Below are 19829 nucleotides of genomic sequence, written 5' to 3' on the forward strand. Positions count from 1 at the left end.
CAATTTGTGCTTTCTTGTCAGAATCCCCAAACTCTGTTGCTAGTTACTTTTTGAAAAATAGTCACTAGAGGGGTCTGAGAAGTTGCTAAGTTGGCAATACTGGATGCCAGAGTGATGACGCATCAATTTGGGCATAGCAGATCAGTTAGGGCCAGACGTTAGCGTCCAAACAACATAGATTTTCAGTACAGATCCTCTGTGATGACGCAGGACCAGTTATCTAACAGCAGACCATCATAATGAGCAAAGCCAGGCCTGAAGTCAACAGGTCAGAGGTTTTCAGAGGCCAAGCCTGACTACAAGAATAAGAGGAGGCTCATCATTGGGGTAGGAAAACTGCTGATGCAGTAACTGCCATGGGAAATCCTTTGTCGAGTCACTCCAGCTCCATGAGGAGATAAACACAGCAGAGCTGGGCTGGGCACAAATTTGGTCAAAGACCTATGTAAGATTAGGAGCCCTTGCCTGTATCAAGATGCTCTCCTTGAATAATATGAATGTTGATCAATGAAAAATGTTTCAGGCTGCAAGATGAAAGATCCACATTTCTGAGGACGAAGTCAGTGACATTTCCTGAGTGCCTGAAGGACGTGATGTGATATTCTGAGGACGCAGCATGGGGAAACAACAGGCCTGGTTTGAAGGATGGTGTTGACCTTTTACATCCTAGAAAAGCAAATCTGTTCATCTTGTTTGATTCAAGCACGAGAAGACTTTAAATATCAAGACCAGAGAAGATCCTGAGCTGTGAATTCTTCATCATCACATCCCAAAACACGTCCTCAAAAACACCAAACAACTTCAATCTGCTCCCAATCTTTTGTCTCTGTCCTCTCCCACAGAGAGACAGCATATGGAGCTGGAGGTCAAAGGTCACCTGAGGGAGGGGCTGGTGAACCCGCTCCTCACGCCTCCAAAGATCAACTGCTCATTTAGCTGCTGGAGACACTGAAACGTATTTAAAGGACGCGATCAGTCAGCAGCAGCTCTCAGCATCCTCGGAGGTCATAAGGGTCCAGGAGTCGATCCATCATCACTGCCTCTCACCCCCTGAACAACCCTCACCCCCTCCCTCACCCGCTTTCAGCCCTGGACCCTTGAACTTTGTGGAGCAGCCGTTTAAGCTCAGTGCAGCTCCAGGATGAGCCACCTCATTCTTGACACTTGACATCCTGACAGGTTCAGGGCTCTGTCAGGACCTTCAACTTCAACCTTCAGAGCCCTAAAGCCAAAGTCTATTGTTAGTCCAGCTTATGCCACAAAGGGGAGGCCAGATCCTACAACCCTACTGAAAGTTTTTCTGTGGAGTCAGCCTTTAAGAGTACAAAGCTTAACTTATTCCCCTGTTTTCAAACCCCTGGATCAATTCTGTTTTTATTTGTTACTTTCTCCTTTTCTATTTTCTTTCTCTTATTCTCTTTTTTCATTCTCTATTTTTTATTTCCTTCTTTTCTATTTCTTTCTTTTTGTTTTTTAATGTTTTCCAGTTTTAGCTGTTTTTCTTTCTCGTTTTACTTTTTCTTTCTTCTTTCCTGTCTTTTCTCTTTTCTCTTTTTTCCTTCCATCATTCATTATGCTTACCACTTTTTTTGTTTTTCTTTTTTTGTCCTGCTTTCTTTTTAACTGTCTTTATTTCTTTTTTGCCTCTTTTTCTCCAAATTTATTTCTTCTTTCTTTGTTTTTTTTCTTTATTCGGTGTTTCTTTTTCTTTGTTCATTGCCTGTTTCCGTCTTTGTTCAATCTTTTTTCTTTATGTTTGAATTTCTTTTTCATTCTGTTTTTTCCCTTTTTCTGTATTTCATTTTCTTTCTGTTTTTACTTTTGTCTGTATTTCCTTTTCTTTCTGTTTTTCTTTTTTTCTGTATTTCCTTTTCTTTCTGTTTTTCTTTTTTTCTGTATTTCCTTTTCTTTCATTTTTTTCTGTATTTCCTTTTCTTTCTGTTTTTCTTTTTTTCTGCATTTCCTTTTCTTTCTGTTTTTCTTTTTTTCTGTATTTCCTTTTCTTTCGTTTTTTCTTTATTTCCTTTTCTTTCTTTCTTTCTTTCTGTTTTTCTTTTTTTCTGTATTTCCTTTTCTTTCTGTTTATCTTTTTCTCTCTTTTTTCTGTATTTCCTTTTCCTATTGTTTTTCTTTTTTTCTGTATTTCCTTTTCTTTCTGTTTTTTTTTCTTTTTTTTTCTGTACAGTTCAAATCCCTGGGTCGATCACGCCTCCCCAAGATCTTTGGTGCCCATCATTATGGTCATGGACCAAAGGATGGAAACCAGTGTTGTTGTTTTTTTTAAGGCCTGTAAGTAGAGTTGTGATCCCACATACAACCACATACAGCCTCCCAAGATTAATCCTAAACATTTAAACCTCCTCAAATAAAAAGAAGTTATCTCTGATTGACAATATTTCTATCTATAACCACAACATCAGAAGAGTATTTTCTTATTCCTTTGTGCCATTATTATTTTTCTTCTTTTCGATTCATCTTTCCTCTCTTTCACGTCTCATCACTTCTTTACCTTCTCTTCCCCTGCAGTGATTCGGTCCATCTCTCTCTGGTAGATTTGTGCCCCTCACTCTCTGTTAGCCCGGCCCGGCTGATGTTAAGCCTGTTAGAGTAATCCTTTCAGACAGCTCCTCCGGGCTACGCAGAGTGAATCGCTGTAATGTAACACACGGCCAGACCAGGTCACACACACACACACACACACAACCACAACTCCATTCTCCGCCTCCTGCAGGGTTTGACCAGCGGCATCCTCGTGTCCACCTCCATAAAACCTCCCACTGCAGCTCGAGTTGGCTGCTTAACAGCTCCGATGTTTCAGCCTCACTGGGCAGATATGACTTCTAACACATTATAAGTTAGAGGAAATGGTTTCATTTTTGGTATAGCTACAAATTTAGGAACAGGTGTAAAGGGCTAATATAAATATTTTTCTGCGAATCCCAAGGACAGCAGGGTTATCTATGTGGAAACACACATCTTTAAGTTTAACATCATAACAGTTTAAAGCTCAGCTGATCTACCAGAGCTACTGTTTCAATACACAGTTAAGTCAAGCTGTGGTTACACCTTGATTTGTCATTAATAACTTAATTTATTGACAAAAGTAATTAAACCTCCACTATTTATTTTATTTATTTTTATTTATTCATTTATTTGATTAGGACAGTGCACATCAATCAACAATTTCGCCCAACACGTCATTGTAAATATGCCGGAATTAGCACAATAGCTAGATTTAGTTAGATGGTATGGCTGGGTAATGGGTAGATAATGGTGTATGCCACTTACTATGCTAATTAGAGCACTACAGTAGGTGGCGATATTTCCTTTTTCAGCTTGTTACGAAAAGACCTTAACTCGGTTCCCCTATAATACCCTAGCAGCAAACTCGAGATCTAGAAATATGTGTATGCATATTGCTCAAAACTGAAGTTCTTTAAGAGCCTACCTAAGGTTAGCTGCAGGGGGAAATGACACAACATACACACCAATTCAAAAAATTTGATTCTACAGCAATATCAATATAGGTTATGGCTAACTTGACTGATGGGGGGGAACCCTGTAGCTTTCTGCAAAGACGCTAACGACTTGATCGGAGCTATGTCAAAAATGTGCTGTCGATGATAGGCTTAAAATCTCTGTACCAGAAACAAATGGGTGACATCACAGAGATTCGGTCCATATATTATACAGTCTATGATCAACAACATCAACATCAGGTTAGTAAGAGGCCATATGTGGAACAATGAAATCACAGACAGTTTACAGCTCTGTACCTTTCCTTTGTACGATAAGATAGAATTGTCTCGTTACTTTTTTTTTTTTTTTGCTTTTTCTGATCTTAACTTCCTTGCATATGGACGTTGACTTCTTATGTTGAAGTCAAGTTTAAGTGGATGAACCATTTTTCCAACTTTATTATAATTTCATATCAAAACGTCTGTTCAGAGGCTCAATCACTCTGGAGCTCTGAGCACACACAGATTAAAATGAGTGCTTTTGAAAATTAGCATAGTAAGTGGCATACACCATTATCTACCCATTACCCAGGCATACCATTGTTAGCATAAGTCAACAGAGACATGCTTCAGTGTTGTTCACCCCTGTCATCATTAGCATACGTCAGAGAGCAGCAGCGTTAGCGTGCAGCCTTTGTGCTAACAGACTCTCGGTCCATGTGTGGACAGATGGTCCGGGCCGGAGGGGAGCTTTAGCTGCTCAAATCCCTTTGTCTCCTGCAGCAGGATGCTGTACACACCTCACACCTCACACCTCTGTGCCTGTGTCATAATCAAAACTGCACCGATCAACTGTCTGGACCCCAACTGTAAAACTCTTTGGACAAAGTGTAAATTTAAAGACAGAGTTTGCAGCGCATCTTTGAAAAGAGCTTGATGATAACACAGTGAGAGTCAGCTTAGCTTTGTCAGTTTCTTTCACAAACTTTGAGCTATTAATTCCCCCTTGGATCAGAGTTTAATTCTTACATCAGGTTGGGTCTGATGTGTTCTTGTTGCAACAGGTATTCACTTTATTATCAACATGTAGCAACATGTAAATAAAGGCAGGAAATCTGAACTGTCTCTTCTCTCTCTACAGTGCTAACAACTCATTAACATGAACGTCAAACCTGGGATAAAACATTGACAACAGCCGGCTAATTCAGAGTGAGAGCACCGAGTGACACTCAGGTGTTAGGAGGGGAGGTGTGACGGATAGGGGATGCAGAGGAAGTGGACATGAAAGGCAAAGGAAAAGACGAAAGGACACCTGACAGACTGGATCATCTGAGGATAACCTAACGGTCTCCTTTTTCCCGCCCTGAAAGTCTTCAATCACAGTTTTTAATAGTCTGAGATTCAAAAGAAATTCAAACCATAAGCCAGTTTCTGAGGTGTGAGACATCTCACGTTCTTTCTTTCTTTGATAAGTGATGCAAACTGAACAGCAAATAGGAGGCAACAGGTAAACAAAGCTCGGAAAAAAATACAGGAGTGAGACATCTTTCATCTTTACTATCTGAGTGGTAGCCAATGCAAAACAACAACTGGGAAATGAAAGGTCAATAAAACAGCAACACTGCTGCATCTTAAAATTTTCAAAATATAGAGCTGTTGACACTTTTATGAGAGAACATCAGGAATCCACGAGGGACCAGGGAGAATGTGGTATTGTAAACAGTTTTAAGGTCTCATATTGTCCTCTGGTACCCCTGTTGGAGGTTGCTTTACAGCCAAAAAAAAAACAAAAAAATACTATTTGTCTCACTACGACGTTTTGGAAAATCCTTATTTCAGCCTCCATCTCAAGCACTTTGTTCTAGCTGCTGTCTCTTTAAGGCTCTTTGCTCCAAAAACTCCCCCTTCACTGATTGGCCAGTCCTCCAAAGGCCTGTCAGAGGCAGACCTTGGTGTTTGAGGCCCATTCCTCCAACATGTCATGAACCAGATTCTTATGTGATGATCTCATCATTTCAGCAAGTCAAGTGAAGAGCTTGTGTGATTTTTTTTTAGAACAGACCATCTTGATCAGTTAAGAGACAGATTTAGGGATTTTTGTCTTTACACGATATCTATAAGTAGTAGTTTTAGTACTTTTCTTATTGGGCAACTTGTTGCATGAAAACATAGTTTCCCTTCCAAGCAAGCTGCTACGCTAACAGTCCTGAAAGGCTGGGTAACTGTCACTGTCCAAGATGGCAGCAATGCACTTCACATACTGCAAAGAGCTGACCTCATATCTCCATCTACAACTGGAACGCCAAACATCCCCCTCCTCAAATTAGCTCCTCTCACCTTTCATCTCCACAATGCTGCCACTCTCACTGCCTCTGGTGTTAGAGAGCAGGAACTATTTCAGGCTCTGTGTGCCAGCCGAGGAGTATTTATACCACTGAGATTCAATGGCATGGTATGTGGAGGGTGTCTGGTCTGACAAGGAGGCTATTTATGGGAGGAATTAAACCAGATTATTAGCATTCAAGCTAAGAGCTCAGGATCTGTGAGAGGACGGAGCTACAATAAAAGACTGTATGAAGAGAGTCAACTCAGACAAATACAGACAGATATAGAAAGCACAGTAAACCATGAAGGAGCCTAAGGCAGGTCTACAGGAAGTCTGGTCCTCTGGCTACAACAATGGGCTGAGGGAAATAAGGCCACACTGCCACACAAAGAGCAGGGGGGAGGAGGAGGAGGAGGAGGGGGTTATCCTAAAATAAGCAAAGGCAAAAACAGCACTTAATGTGGGTCACCGCAATTATCTCTGCCTTTAAATCAGGGAACAAGAAATATGCAGGGGAGCACCACACAAACAGAGCGGTTTAAGGACCACCAAAGGCAACGTGTTGATGTGAATCATGGCAGCGTCTGGATGATGGTGCCGTGTCGGGGGGGGAAGGAGAGCAACAGGCCTGATCAGAATTGTAAATGATCTGAGATGAAGTGTGGACACATGGAGACAAACTGAGGGAGATGATGGAGACGAGGGGGTTGGCAGATGAAAATGTAACCATAGTATTTCATCAACAAGCAAACAGATCGCCCTATTTAACTTACTGATACTTCACTAATATAAGCCAAGACTTCTTTAATGGTCTCTTTTTCCAAAAATGACAGACAAAATCTCATCAATGTTACCAATCTGGGCCTTTATTTTGTGTTTTTGTTGTGCCTATCATTTTAACAATGGGTTTGTAAAGTGATGTATAGAAAACATCAACTAACAAAATATTGAACCATATGTGCTGCAAATGTAGACAATAAACACCCCATGGGAAACCTGTCCTGTAACCATCTGTTGGTGCATTAGCATCAATCTGCTCCCTTAACTGTCAGCGTTTGTCTCAAGATTTATGCTAACAATCCAGTGAAGTAGCATCTATGTATACATTTTTTACTAAGTCTCCTGCTTCATCCATTTCTGAATTTTACGGTGCTAAACCCATGTTTTCAGAGACTGTCGCTAACGTTGTCTTCTTCTTTCGCTGTTTAATACAGTTACTACTCTTCTTTTGTTATTCTACGTGGTCAGTAAAAAGGTTGAAGACACGCTAGTGCCACAGTTTGTTGGGAAACTGTATTACAACCACGATGCTGTGACTCAGTGATATCACCCGTTTGTTTTTAATACAGAATTTAATGCCCACTGTCAAAGGAGACCATGTCTGAACTGCTGAACTCAAAGTAGTTTTGTTCAAGTTTGGGTAAGACAAAGAAGTAGATCTTGATATTTTTTATTTTTGATTGGTGTGTGTAGTTTTTTTTGTGTTATTTCTGCAGCAAGCCTCAAGTGGACACTTGAAGAACTGCAGTGCTTTATGTTAAGTTGGGATGGTACTGCTAAAGTATTCATCTTCTTCTTTTTCTACTAAAGGCAGTTATTCTTCTTCTGTTACTTAGCGCAATAGGCAAACAGCTTGAAGAAATGCCAAAGCCATAATCTGGCGGGAAACTGTATTACAACAAAGCAACAGTAAAAACGGTGAAAAACTGAAATTTTAGAATGACTTTATATTCATATTAACTTTTTGATATTTAAATATAAATATTTAAAATGATGACCCATCTCTTAAAAAATTCAGATATCAACTTTCTTGGCATGATGTTTGAGAAATGAACTCCTAACTCAGAAACAGTCTGCAGCCTGCAGATTGAGCTTCATGTGCAGATATCTGTTTACAGAGATTACCCCGACAGTGACTTGGCAACTTGGCTCAATGTCAACCCACACACACAAACACACACACAATCACACACAAACACATGCACACAAACCAGATGCTCGGCAAGTTAAGGTGAAAGGTGTAAGCAGAGCAGACAACCGGGCATATGGAATCGGGATGGGGGAAGATTATCGGTGTCACTTAGGGGACTTTCTTCAGCCTGAGGGCGACACTCATGGATATCCACACACATGTGCGAAGACATAAACACATGCAATCCTTCCAAATCAACAAAACAACCAGGAGAGGCAGCCTCATATACAGTATACAACGGTATAAAAAGTGGGATCATTCTGCAGCTTGTTCATCTTTTACTGTTTGATGTCAGGTCAAAGAAATCACAATCACAGGTAACTATCAGTGCACACTTAGACTTTGCTTTCTGAACTTTGGCCTAGAGACACAGACAGTAGCTGTGATGCAACACTTCAGCAGCTCAGAGGATACAATAAATAACTCCCCTCTGTGATAATGTGGACGGGCTGTCATAGACAAGAGCACAGAGAGTGAGTTAATGAGAGAATCTACATTAGAGCAGGGGTTTCAAAGAGAGGAGGAAGACCGCTTCATGAAGTGAAGTGCCTCCAGTGCAGCGTCAAATGCAGAACTAGGAGTGATGCACCAGTCTGATTTCATGATCCACAAAATGCATGAAAGGAATCTGAATAAATTCAAGAGACCAGACTTCCTTTTTCTGATGCTACAACTGAATTATGACGTCAGAATCAGGTGTCTTGTTTTTGTCTTCATAGGGCACTAGTTTGATTGGGTAGGTGCCCCATGTACAGAAGTTTCAGTCATCCTTGCACTAGTTGTAAGGTGGATCGCCAAATTTTATAATTAATAATTTTCTAATTAAGTGTTTTTAACCAAATTTTGACTTAAAACGCACAAAGTTCTCACTGCACCAATCATTTTCCCTCACACAGATGTATCTGCAAAGTCACAGAAAAAGTGCTTATCACAATCCCTCAAGGCTAAGCACTTTTTTAACCGCCAAAACCATCTTTTCTGTTTCATGTTCAATGACCAAAAGCAGCAAATCCTTTCATTGAAGTTGCTGCTTACAGAAACATTTTACATTTTTTAAAAAAACAAAAAGCTCTTTGCATTTCTGATTTGCTTTATCAACCCGTGCAACACCACGTGTGAGACTGTCATCCAGAACAACCAGTGTGTAAAAATTATACCACAGACTGTAGTTACATTTGTGAAGGATGTGAGCAGTACAGCCGAGGACAGGAAAACGATTAAATCAGAAAAGATACCATCAAACACTTTCTGCTGACACACACAAACCTGAAATGACAGAAATCACTGGTCATAAGCTCCTCTTGACCTCAAAAAGGTCACACTGTTTCAACTCTATCACTGTTGTTTTTACAGCATAATATTTGTAATATGCATAAATACTCAGTGAACTTTATGTTTGGAGTTTTAAAGTGAGTTTGAGCCACCTGTATGACCTGGCAGACAGATGACTACCAATGAATCTGGTTCTTCATGAGGTTTCTGTCTGTTAGATTTTTGGCCGCTGCGTTCAAGTTCATCCTCATTGTGAATCTCATTGGATCTCTGTTATCAGCGTAACAAAAAGTACAAACTGTTCTGTATTCAAAGTGTCCTCAGGTAACTTTATTGTTTGCTCCTTGATAAGCTAAAAATGGCTGGCTGTACCATAACCCATGTGGAATAATTTCATCAATAAAGAGTTTTGCCAAATGCTGGCTGTGCCTTCTTCTCCTCCCGTCACTTCAAACACACATTGGAAGCAAAAGAGTAAAATAAAAAATCCTACCTGCTAGTTCGTCCGGCTCCAGTCCAGTTTCTGTGTCAATCCCACAAATAACAAAGTAGTGGACCAGGCGGCAGGGCGCCGCGCCGGACCCCGCGGAGCTCCCACTCATCCCGGCTTCAGTGTGCAGTGCTGCCCGCTCCCTAGCGCTCCAAGAACCGCATCCCAAGAATAACAAAGGATAAGTGGAAACAAAGCTCGACACGGGTAAAAGCTCCTCTTTCGGGTCCTGGTCGTGAAGAAAGCGTTGTAATGCTCAGTAGCTGGTTTTTAAAGTGTTTAGTGTTGCTCGCTTTCAATAGACCGTGTGCGCGGAGCTTCCCAACACACTGCTGCCTGCTGGGGGGAGAGAAAGACGAGTCTCCGCCTCATCGCTTGGGAGGGCGGGATTTTTAAATCTGGTCCCGGACTCAAGACAACACGGTGTGTTCGCACACTGACACGGTGTGGTAGGTTTTTTAATTACAAAACCTGTTAACGGTTTCACAAATTTCAGAGGCTGACTGGGAAACATACCATTTGGTGAAATCTATTTCCCAATGATGAATTGACTGAATCTTAAACTAAGGTCCTCATCGTTTTATTGTCTCATTACAATGTTGTCATTTAAACTTGTTTCTTTCTTGATTTTGAAAAAAAAAATCATAATACGAAAGCATAAAATTGATAAATATGGAAAATATAAATATGAAAGGATGAACAAATAGAAATATATAAAGAAATAGAAAGGATCAGAGAAAACATCGGCAAAACTAAGACAGTAGAGTGACTTACTATTTTGTTTTCTTTATGATGGAATTTTAATCTGTTCAACAAAAGGGAATTTGTTTTGACTCCTGTAATTTCTAGGTACATACATTCTTTGCCGGGTTTTCATCACGTTTTGGCAACAGGTCCTAAAACTTTGGCTTAGTTTGAGCCTTAAGCTGAAAATATAAGACTATGACATACAACCATAACAAGCTAATAACTAAAATTGTTCAAAAACCAGCAATAACTCAGAGTAATTAGTCATTTTTCTTTTATATCAGAATTTAAAAAAAAAAAAAATCTATATTCCTATGCCTGACTCAAACCTGTTTTTGGGCTGAGAACGCCATCTGCTGTTTTAAAGAAGAACTACATCAAATTTAAGCATCTGAAATAAATGAGACCATAAGCTGTGTTCACGAATTTCTACATGTGTCCTTTCTCAGTGGTTTTTGCTGTACCTTTATATGCTACGTCCCCATATTTCAGACCAACACTGCAAGCAATCAGCTTTTTACTGTGGCATAGGTCTGTATGGAAACAGATTGACCTGTCTGTGCTTGTGACGTGTAATCAGGCCAAAACAAACAAGGGCGTGTGTATAGACTTCCAAATAGGATATCAGTGTTAACATTAGGGGTCATGTGAGTTTCACAAGTTCCTGAAAAATATAAAAGGAGAACCAACAAAGCTGTCTGCATGTCCCCTATTTTTCTTGTGCAAAAATAATTAAATGGGCGTTATTCCCTCTCAGAATGGTCAAGAAACAAGTGGGGAGTGTTTTAAGTTGTTTTAATATTAAGTCATATTTCTTTCAGTTTCAGGTAGTTTTATTTGGTCAACCACATCCTATTAACTTACATATCGTGTGAGCGGTCCTTGTGTCCTGACACGTTGGAAGGCCAGTCTAAAACCAGATCCTTCATAACTCATGATAAAACAATTTATCTACCTGTACTGGCTGTAACAAATTATTTTGGTCTATACTGGGACTAGAACCTATAATCTTTTGCTTGCCAATTGATGTCTTGAGCCACTGCCACCCAGAAGCCCACTAAATGGCCGAATATATAAGCCTATGGATGGCAGGAATTACATCTCAATCATTACATGAAGGATTTCCAGTGGGCATGATGTATTATTTAGCATTGGGCCAGCATTCAGAAATAACTGACCCAACATGCTGTTACGTGATCACTCAAATGATACTTGTCAAAATTTGAAGTCTGGGCCATTAAAATGGAATTTAAAGTAATCTCACAGAGTTTGTGCGAAGAATGTCTAAATTGCATCTTACCTTTCTGACCTTAGGGATTGGGGCCTCTCAAAGCTCTAGATCATGTTTAATTTGGTTACGAATAAAACTCATTGCGTCAATACATTTTCCCCCCACTATTATACAAAACAGCAACGCAAAAATATGGTAGCCAGACAGCGACGTTTTCTTCCAAGTCTGTCATTTTACTGTTAACATTTTAAAACAGGTTTGACATTTCCCATTGGAACATATTTATCAAAGTTGTTTTTTTGAACTTCAGTAACAGTTAACTTACAAAAGACAATATGGTACAAAAAATAAAAAAAACAGGAGAAACGGACACCTTCACTTGACAGTTAGAAGAAAAAAGGTGACAACTTAGTGCTATATTCTGAGACATACTTAAGTAGCCAGTATAAATATAATTCTATAAAAAAACTGAATAAAAAAACATCACCACAAACTGCAGGCATGTTTACAGCATACACACCAGAACACACACACACAATTGAGTAAGACAGAGTAAACGTTTCTGAAATAAATACTGAATACTGTTAATCACTGAATTACACACAAGTCGTTGAAGTCAAAGTGAGAACTTTTTGAGATAGAAACAGAAGTATTGAGTAATCAACCACCTGTCACTGGGTTAAAACAGATGTAATTCTGAGACACGCATCCTTTTCTCAGGGATGAAGTCCTGGAGGAGAATACCGCTCACCATCCCTTCTGGGTCCTAAAATAAAAGAGTAGTAAGCAGAAAAAACAGGATTACACTTGTAATTCAGAAATTTGGACATGCTATACAGCTTTTCAGTCAAAAGGATCCAGATAGGAAGATGCTAACTATCACCTTTCTTTGGTTGTCCCCACTTGTAATTTTCACCAACAGGGTAACCTACGGTAAGAATGGTGGTTAGAAACATGAACTCAGAAAAGAGTCAAATTAACTACCTTAGACAAAAATATTTTAGAGAATTCTTAACAACACACTTTGTCCTTGAGCAGGATCCCGATTTGTGGCCTTTGGCAACTGGCTGTAGTAAATTTTGGTCTTCTTCATCAGTGGGGCTTCAGTCTCAAGGGACCTAGTTTGCAGGACTCTCTTCTTCTGGCCACTGGATTCTGGTCTAGCAGCCCTCAGAGGACCACTGTGAGTAGGTACTGGTCTGGTTGCGGCTGAAACATCAGAATGACTAGGTCCAGGTCTGACTTCTCTTATCGCATCACCACTATGTCCTGGTCCAACTTCCCTTTTCGCATCATGCCTGGGCCTTGGTCCGACTTCCCTGGATGAGCCATCACATGTGGTCCCTAAGTTGTCATCCAACCACGATCTTCTTCTTCTTCTTCGTACTTCACCCTTATTTGGGAAAGTGCTCTTCCAGCTCTCCAATACCTTGGTTTTTGTCAACTGTGTGGTTGAATACGATGGGTATTCTTTAGGACTGGAAATTTGATCAGGTGTGGAAGGGCTTCTTTGCAAGTTAGATGGCTGTGCTTTGGAAGAGGTCAAAGGTGGTCGAGATGTACACGTATCCTGCCTAGATCTAGAAGGATCTAAGGCTTCTCTGGACGCACCAGTTGAAGGCAAAAAACTTGAAGGGGCTGAGATCCGTGTCGGTTCTTTTCGAGGTCCACCTGAGGAAGACTTCTGACTACTGGAGGTGGATGGGCCCACATGGGGAGGGAAGGAAAACTGTCTAGAAACTGAAGGGGGTTTTACCACTATGGCCTGAGCCATACTGCTTTTCTTCCCAGTCTGTCCACATACTTTGCTACTTCCTGGTGTGGGACTCCTGAGTTTCAAGCGGTTGTGGGTTTGATCAGGGCTTGAGACAATTAAAGAAGGAATTACAGGGTTAGTACTCAAAGCTGGGTTTGCTCCCCTGTCCATGGACTGCTGAGGCCTTCTGGACAAGTCATTAGAAAATGACCTGACCGTTTCAGGCTTCCTGGTCACTGTTCTATAACAATCGTTCTGAGGTCCAGGTGAAAGTCTTTCTTCACTGGAAAAGACAGTCTCAGTGCTACTGTCTTCTGTACTTGAAAGAATTGTATTTTTAAAAGACACTTTCTTGCTAACATGTTTGCTCCTAGGCTCTTGGTCAGTATCTGTCACCTTGGTCTCCTTTAAAACTTTTATCCTGTTGGTTCTGTGTTGAACATTCCCAAAGCCATCTTTAGCTTTAATTTGGCTCACGTTCCCTTTTTTAATCGAGCCTGAGCATACGTCCTGCTTTGGCTCATTACTCAGTGTATCATGAAGGTTAGACAAGTGTTGTGGCAGTAATGAGTTTGCAGAAGGCAGGGTTTTATTTTTGTGCTTTTCTTTGGTAGCATATGTGTCATGACAGCTTGCTAACCCTGAGGTTACTAATGTTGTCTCGTTTTGCTCTTTGTTGTTAACGTCGCTGTCATCATCTGAGTCAGATATAAGATTTATAATATCTTCTGTAGCTGAAATCTTTTGCATGCCTGCCTTGTGCTGTGCATGCGCTGAGTCAGTTTTTGAGCTTGAGGCTCTTTCAACCTTATCATGAAGTCTTGATTGCCGTTGTGTTCGTGGTTGGTCGATAAATGTGGAGCCACCTTTACAGTTCAAGCTAGAAAGTCCCCTTCTCTTTGCATTGTTTTTGAGGTTGTAATCACTTTCATCCTCCGTGTCAGAATCAAGAACGATTATGTCATTCAAGGTCTCATGCCTTTCACACTCGGAGGCAGAGATGGTTTCAGACTGTTGGTCAGAGCATGGTTCCTGAACGGTCTCCTTTAACTCTTCACCATGAAGTGTAGACTGTTGCTGGGGTGTGACATGATCAGTGCATAAGGGATCCCCTTTGTCCTTTAAGCAGTTAAATCTCTTTTTTGCCCCATGTTTGCGGTTTAGATCCATTTCTTTTTCTGAATCAGATTCGGCAATAATAGTATCTTTGTTTGGCGTACTGTGTTTTTGGGTCTCATGTTGAACGGGCTCAACTACAGTTTCAATCTGCCAATTGCTTGTTCCTACTCCACTGGACAGTTGTGCATCTTGCATTACTTCCCTGGACTGTGTATCACCAAGTGTTGATGGGCACTGTAGTGCTTGAAGTTCTATAGATGGTAAACTGTCTTTGTGAGTGTCCATTTTTTCAGGTAAATGTTTTCCACGTTGACTACAGGAGGAATCTTCACTGCTTTCCGACATTAGAATGCATCTCCTCCTCTGTTTTGCCTTGTTTTTCCTCCTTTGGTGTATTTCATCATCTGAGTCAGAACCATCTCTCTTTTTTGAAATATTCTCCTTGTTGTTTTTTCGTTTAGTGACAGCCTTTGTTTGGACCATTTTTCGAAGTTTCTCCATAATCTTGTTCGACCCTGTGGTTTGACCAATGGGAACATTCTTATTCTGTTGTCTGTCTGTTTCCACCACAGTAACACTTGGTGCTGGGGTCAGAGATGCTGGAGTCTTCCTTAAAAAATCCCTAGAGACAGTAATATGGTTGCATTTTGATTCAGATGGATAATCACAGCTGTCTTCAGTGTCACAGCTGTCTTCAGTGTCACAGCTGTCTTCGGTATGACAACTGTTTTTAGATTCGGGATTCTGCCCACTACTTTTCTGAGGTGCTGGCAGTCCACCATTGTCCCATTCACAGTCAGGTGTGCTTCTGGTTGGTGCAACCTCAATTGTGTCTATTACATGAACCACTGGGGCTTGTTCAGAGCTATTGACTGTATCAACCACCTCTATCTCAGATGAAGCACAAGTTGGTGCCTTCAGATCTGAACACAGAATTTCACCTTCATTGCGCGGTGTTTCTGTTACTTCATCATCATCAAGCTCGACTTTTTCCAAACCTTCCTGATCTTCACTTCCTGATTCATATCTGAGGTCGGAAATAGTTACGGGTATGACTATCCATTGGTCATCACTTTCTCCATCATCAGATTCATTACAAAATGAATGGGAGGAATGGTGTGCCTGTTCAAAAGCTACAGTCTTTGGTGAAACGGACTTCTCTTTCAGTTCTTTATCTGGAATGCTTTCCTGTTTCATATGAGCCACACTCTGCTCACACAGCACTTGTTCTCCATTTGATTGGGTATCTTGGGTACTGAATGAAAATGAAGGCTTTCCCATTGCCTCATCCTCACTCCCCCCACTTATATCCTCAAACTGGAGCTCTTCATACCATGAAGAACAGTTCAGTCCTTCAACGTGTGTATTACAGAGTTCTGTGGCTGGATGTGCCGTTTCTGAAATGCCTTCATATTCTGCATTATGAACAATTTCTTTTCCAGATTGCTCCTCAACAACAGCTTTACTTTGACCTGAGGGAACACACTGATCATCATTCATCCGAATTTTGTCCACTGATGAATTCAACGTGGAGTGTGCAGTATCTTTCTGATCAGGGAGACTAGAGTCCTGTTGAGCTGATTCATTTTTATCATTTCCCAAATGGTCATGCTGTGATGGAGGCTCAAATGTTTTCCTTACAGGTACCAACGTAGTTTGGACAGGCCCAGCCAGACCATGCACTTTGTCAAACCTTTCTCCTCCTTCAGATTCTGTGCCTCTTTCCTGTTGATCCTCCTTTGGTAAGTGTTTGGGCCCCCCCAAAACACCATGCAGTTGGTCCAAGTCATTCGCTGCCTTGTTAATAGTGGAAGTATGTCCATCCTTTTTGACTGACTTACATTGTGCAATTCTTTTGGCAATCAAGGCTAATATCCTTTGATTAAAACTTTCAATATCCTCAACCGGCGAGGCTTCATCTCTCATTGTTTGAGGATGAGAGCCAGAGTATCTTCCTCTGGGATGATTCATGTTAAAGGAAGCTAGAGAGCCACCAACTCCTGCCAGCATTGAAAAGTTTGGCTGTGGATCAGTCTGATGTTGAAGTCAGTTGAAGTTCTGTTCTGGGTGTGGACTGCGTTGTCACCACTGGGATGGAGCGTGCACCTGTCTGAGCTCCTCAGGATATTGAGGTGCTACCATATAGTGAGCTCCATTTGCAGGTCGAATCAGTGGTACAGATAGCATCAGCCAAGGGCCGTTGGGTCTAGAAGACAAAAAAAAAAAGTTAGTTTTTTGGCTGCTTTCAGTGTTGACAAGCCATCCTGGCCTTTTCCAGAACAGCAACTACACAGGTCACCAAGTGTTTTTCTTTAACATTTTGAAGCAATGGTGGTTCCCAATCCATCTCGGATAATTCCACCGGTATTTTTGCTGTAGTTAAAAATGGGAAAACACAAAATCTTTATTTAAGAGGCTGTGAGGACTGTCTGAAAAAGCAAGTATTTTTCCAGGATAAAAAAAAAAATGTTTCCCATGAGCTCTGGCACCCACTATCATGGCTCTAACCAAGGCATGTGATTGTTTTGAAGCAAATGAGTGGGGTGTACATCTTAACACTTTTCTTTGTGCAAGAGAGCTTTCAGACAGCTACAAGTGAGGTAGAGTATTAGTGTTGACAGTAATGAAGCAATATTGATTGAAACATGTATATAGTTAAATTTGGAGGAAGACTCCAGAGTTGCCCATTTTCCGCACGACAGGTAACATTTTTTGTATAATGTTGTAAAGAAGCGAATGCTGGGGCAAGCCTAAATTACGGTGGTCAGCTGTCTCTCACCAGTTTACTAGTAAACAAAGACATAAAAATCCCTGCCCTTTGCCCTCTTGAAGAGTTGGTTGACAGGCATAGTTTGTTTGAGGCCTGCCATGACTGCAAAAATGTGGGAGACGTGTGGGTAACCTAAACAGGTGAGGGAGCTGAACATGAGCAAAGTATTAGTGCTATTTTGACCAAGCTGGGGTAAGTAGCGTAGCTATTGATCAAAATCATTGGTTTTAAGTTTGTATTACCACTTTAATGGCGCTTGGTGTGCCATAGTGTGGGGTGGGGTGGGGGGATCTGTCTACAATAACGAATCTGTTTTGCTACAGACATCTTCCCCTTTTTTCCCCAAACGTGTAACTAATTTTACGTGTTGATTCTTCTTACAAGTAAACATCTTTACAAGTTCACTTTCTTTACTTCAACTTCTCTCATCACATTCTACAAGCTCTCCTATTTTGCAACATATCTACCTTCATACATCCATTGGCCAGTTCAGAGTTTGTGAACAATGATGACATTTGTATGGGTGCTTGCGCATTTTGGCAATGGAAGTGCTGCAGAGTACAATAGTTGGTCTAGCATTATGAAGGTGTTAACCATCAAAAAAGTTTGATGGACAGTAAAAAAAAACTCTCAGGTTTGTTACAAATCAATGATTGACTGGAAAACATCAACAAGAGGACAGACACTCGGTGGGCGTTTTAGCAGTGACTTGATACTTGTGACTGCATATCTTTTGAGACTTGCCAGAAAGTGAAATATGACATGAACTTGTCAATAACTAGAAACCCTCCTGTCAAAAAAGAGCACACAGACAGCTGAGTCTGAGCCCTGGGTCATAATAAAGGAGCCAGAAAACTACATTCAGACAGATAACTGCACCAAATATACAAAAAAAACAATGATTTTGTATTTTAAAGTTAATAATGAGACTGATACTAATAAGAACATCAAAACACCAGTAGCTCTGTAACGGTCAGACATTGATAGAAGTTTGGTGAAGTATCATTTCTGACAACTGACTACAGAACAACTGGACATATTTACGCTCTTTACGGTTTGACTTTAGTGTTTAAAGAACACTAACTCGTCTGAATGAATGGAGCTAAACGCTGCTTCCTTTGCCAAATTGGATGAACATATTTTTGATGATGGAGCTAATTCTAGAATCTGACCACTAGATGTCGCTAACTGTCTAATTATGACTCACTGCACCTTTGAGTTACAGCATCTAATCTTCTGTTTACAAATTAAGCTTTAATAATAAACTCTGAATTTGACTGGTGTGAAACTTTCTCTACAGTAAAATTTCCACTCAAAATCTGCATTGCAATCTTAAAAGACTTTCCTACTCTTATCTCAAATGACTTTTCCCTCCTTGCCAATGTGTGACCATGTTGAGTGCATTCCCTCTCCATAACTAGGTGGAGCAGCTGCAGAACATATATCTTGCTGGTCTCCTGATGGGTCAGACCCAGTCTCCCTAGCTGGCCCCTGCCTGGACTATTGCTTATCTGGGCAAGAAAAACAAGAAAATGTCACAGTCTAAAACTCTAAAAGACATTCAGTGCTGTTGTGAACTACTAATGTTTGCATCAGACGTATGTCATGCTTTGCACTTCAGGGCTACCGTAATAAACAGATAGTCTGCTCACCTTTGTACATTAAACTACGATTAAAACAGAGTTAACAGCATATGCTTGTCGTCTGTTTTAAACAATAGCGCTACGTCACTATAAATAGCTAACCCTGTCACTTGCTTCCTGTAAAAAGTTGTATTGGAAAATAGTTGAGTGAAGAAAATCAACTCTGCTATCACTTGCCCTCCCTCCCCCCCAACATGCACGCCTTGCAGAGACATTACCTTACGCCAGTTGGTAGTGCTATTGGGAAACGGAGTCTTTATCCCAGGAAAAAGCGCTCGGTTTTCCTGATAGTCCTAAAGGACACTTTAAGTACGTAGAAGTTGCTCCTAACGGTCGACGCTTCCATATGTTCGTATGGATTCCTAAGAACGAAACTCACTTCTCACACTCCCAATGGATCCATCTTATCGTCGAGCCCCCTGGTAGTTCACTCCGGTAACTTTTCTACCGCGGAAAAAAACACTCCTCAGCCGACTTCCCTTGGCCTCGGCGGGAAGAAATCCCATCGCTGTCATCTATTCGGAAGCAGAATTCCCTCCACAGCCGTTAGATACAAACACTCCACTCGCTGCTCCTCTGCATTGATTCTCCATCGTACTGTGCGTCGCTCGCGGAAGCGCGAGACGGACTTATTATGGGCTGCTCAAGGTGAGCTCTGATTGGTGGAGAGTTTGGAAGGGGCGTGTATCAATCATCTGCGAAGCTGTGGAGGGAAACGTTTCTGATTGTGTCTGCCTTGACTTTTCAATCAACGCAGGTTATTATTTTATGACACTTTAAATAGGCTACATAAAGGATAAAAGTGTAAAAACGGTTTAAAGTTTTATTTCCATAATGGATAGCGTAATTACACCGATCAAAACTTCAAAACGTTAGAGTAATGAGGTCCGAGACAATTTATGAGCTTCACAGCTTCTCCAAATCAGAGCTAATCAGGTACGCACACCTGACCCTGCTCTGATAATTCCCAAACCAAACTGAAGAATTAACAAATCTGGATTCATCTCATCATATTAAATGTTTTTTTGAGGCATCTAGTCAGTAT

At 40.8% G+C, this 19829-nt stretch overlaps 1 protein-coding gene and 1 long non-coding RNA gene across 4 annotated transcripts in view; both read right to left on the reverse strand.

Annotated features, from left to right (window-relative positions):
* The window catches only part of dennd5b (DENN/MADD domain containing 5B), a 68653-nt gene extending 58802 nt beyond the window's left edge, over window positions 1–9851 (reverse strand). For all 3 annotated transcript variants that reach the window (XM_074698116.1, XM_074698114.1, XM_074698113.1), the window contains exon 1: window positions 9522–9851. In XM_074698116.1, the coding sequence (XP_074554217.1) occupies window positions 9522–9630 (109 nt within the window). In that variant the 5' untranslated portion in view covers window positions 9631–9851. The remainder of the gene's footprint in view (window positions 1–9521) is intronic.
* Window positions 9852–11861: 2010 nt separating this feature from the next.
* On the reverse strand, window positions 11862–19399 carry LOC141810874 (uncharacterized). Its single transcript, XR_012600131.1, has 4 exons — window positions 19003–19399; window positions 12520–16577; window positions 12380–12424; window positions 11862–12262 (listed from the first exon to the last, which is right to left on the reverse strand). It is a non-coding gene; the product is annotated as an uncharacterized LOC141810874 (long non-coding RNA).
* Window positions 19400–19829: the final 430 nt, after the last annotated feature.

This window comes from Halichoeres trimaculatus, unplaced genomic scaffold (genome assembly GCF_033239565.1).
Source record: "Halichoeres trimaculatus isolate MK-OKI-2021-1 unplaced genomic scaffold, fHalTri1.1 fHalTri1_scaffold_21, whole genome shotgun sequence".
In the NCBI taxonomy this organism is placed as follows: Eukaryota; Metazoa; Chordata; class Actinopteri; order Labriformes; family Labridae; genus Halichoeres; species Halichoeres trimaculatus.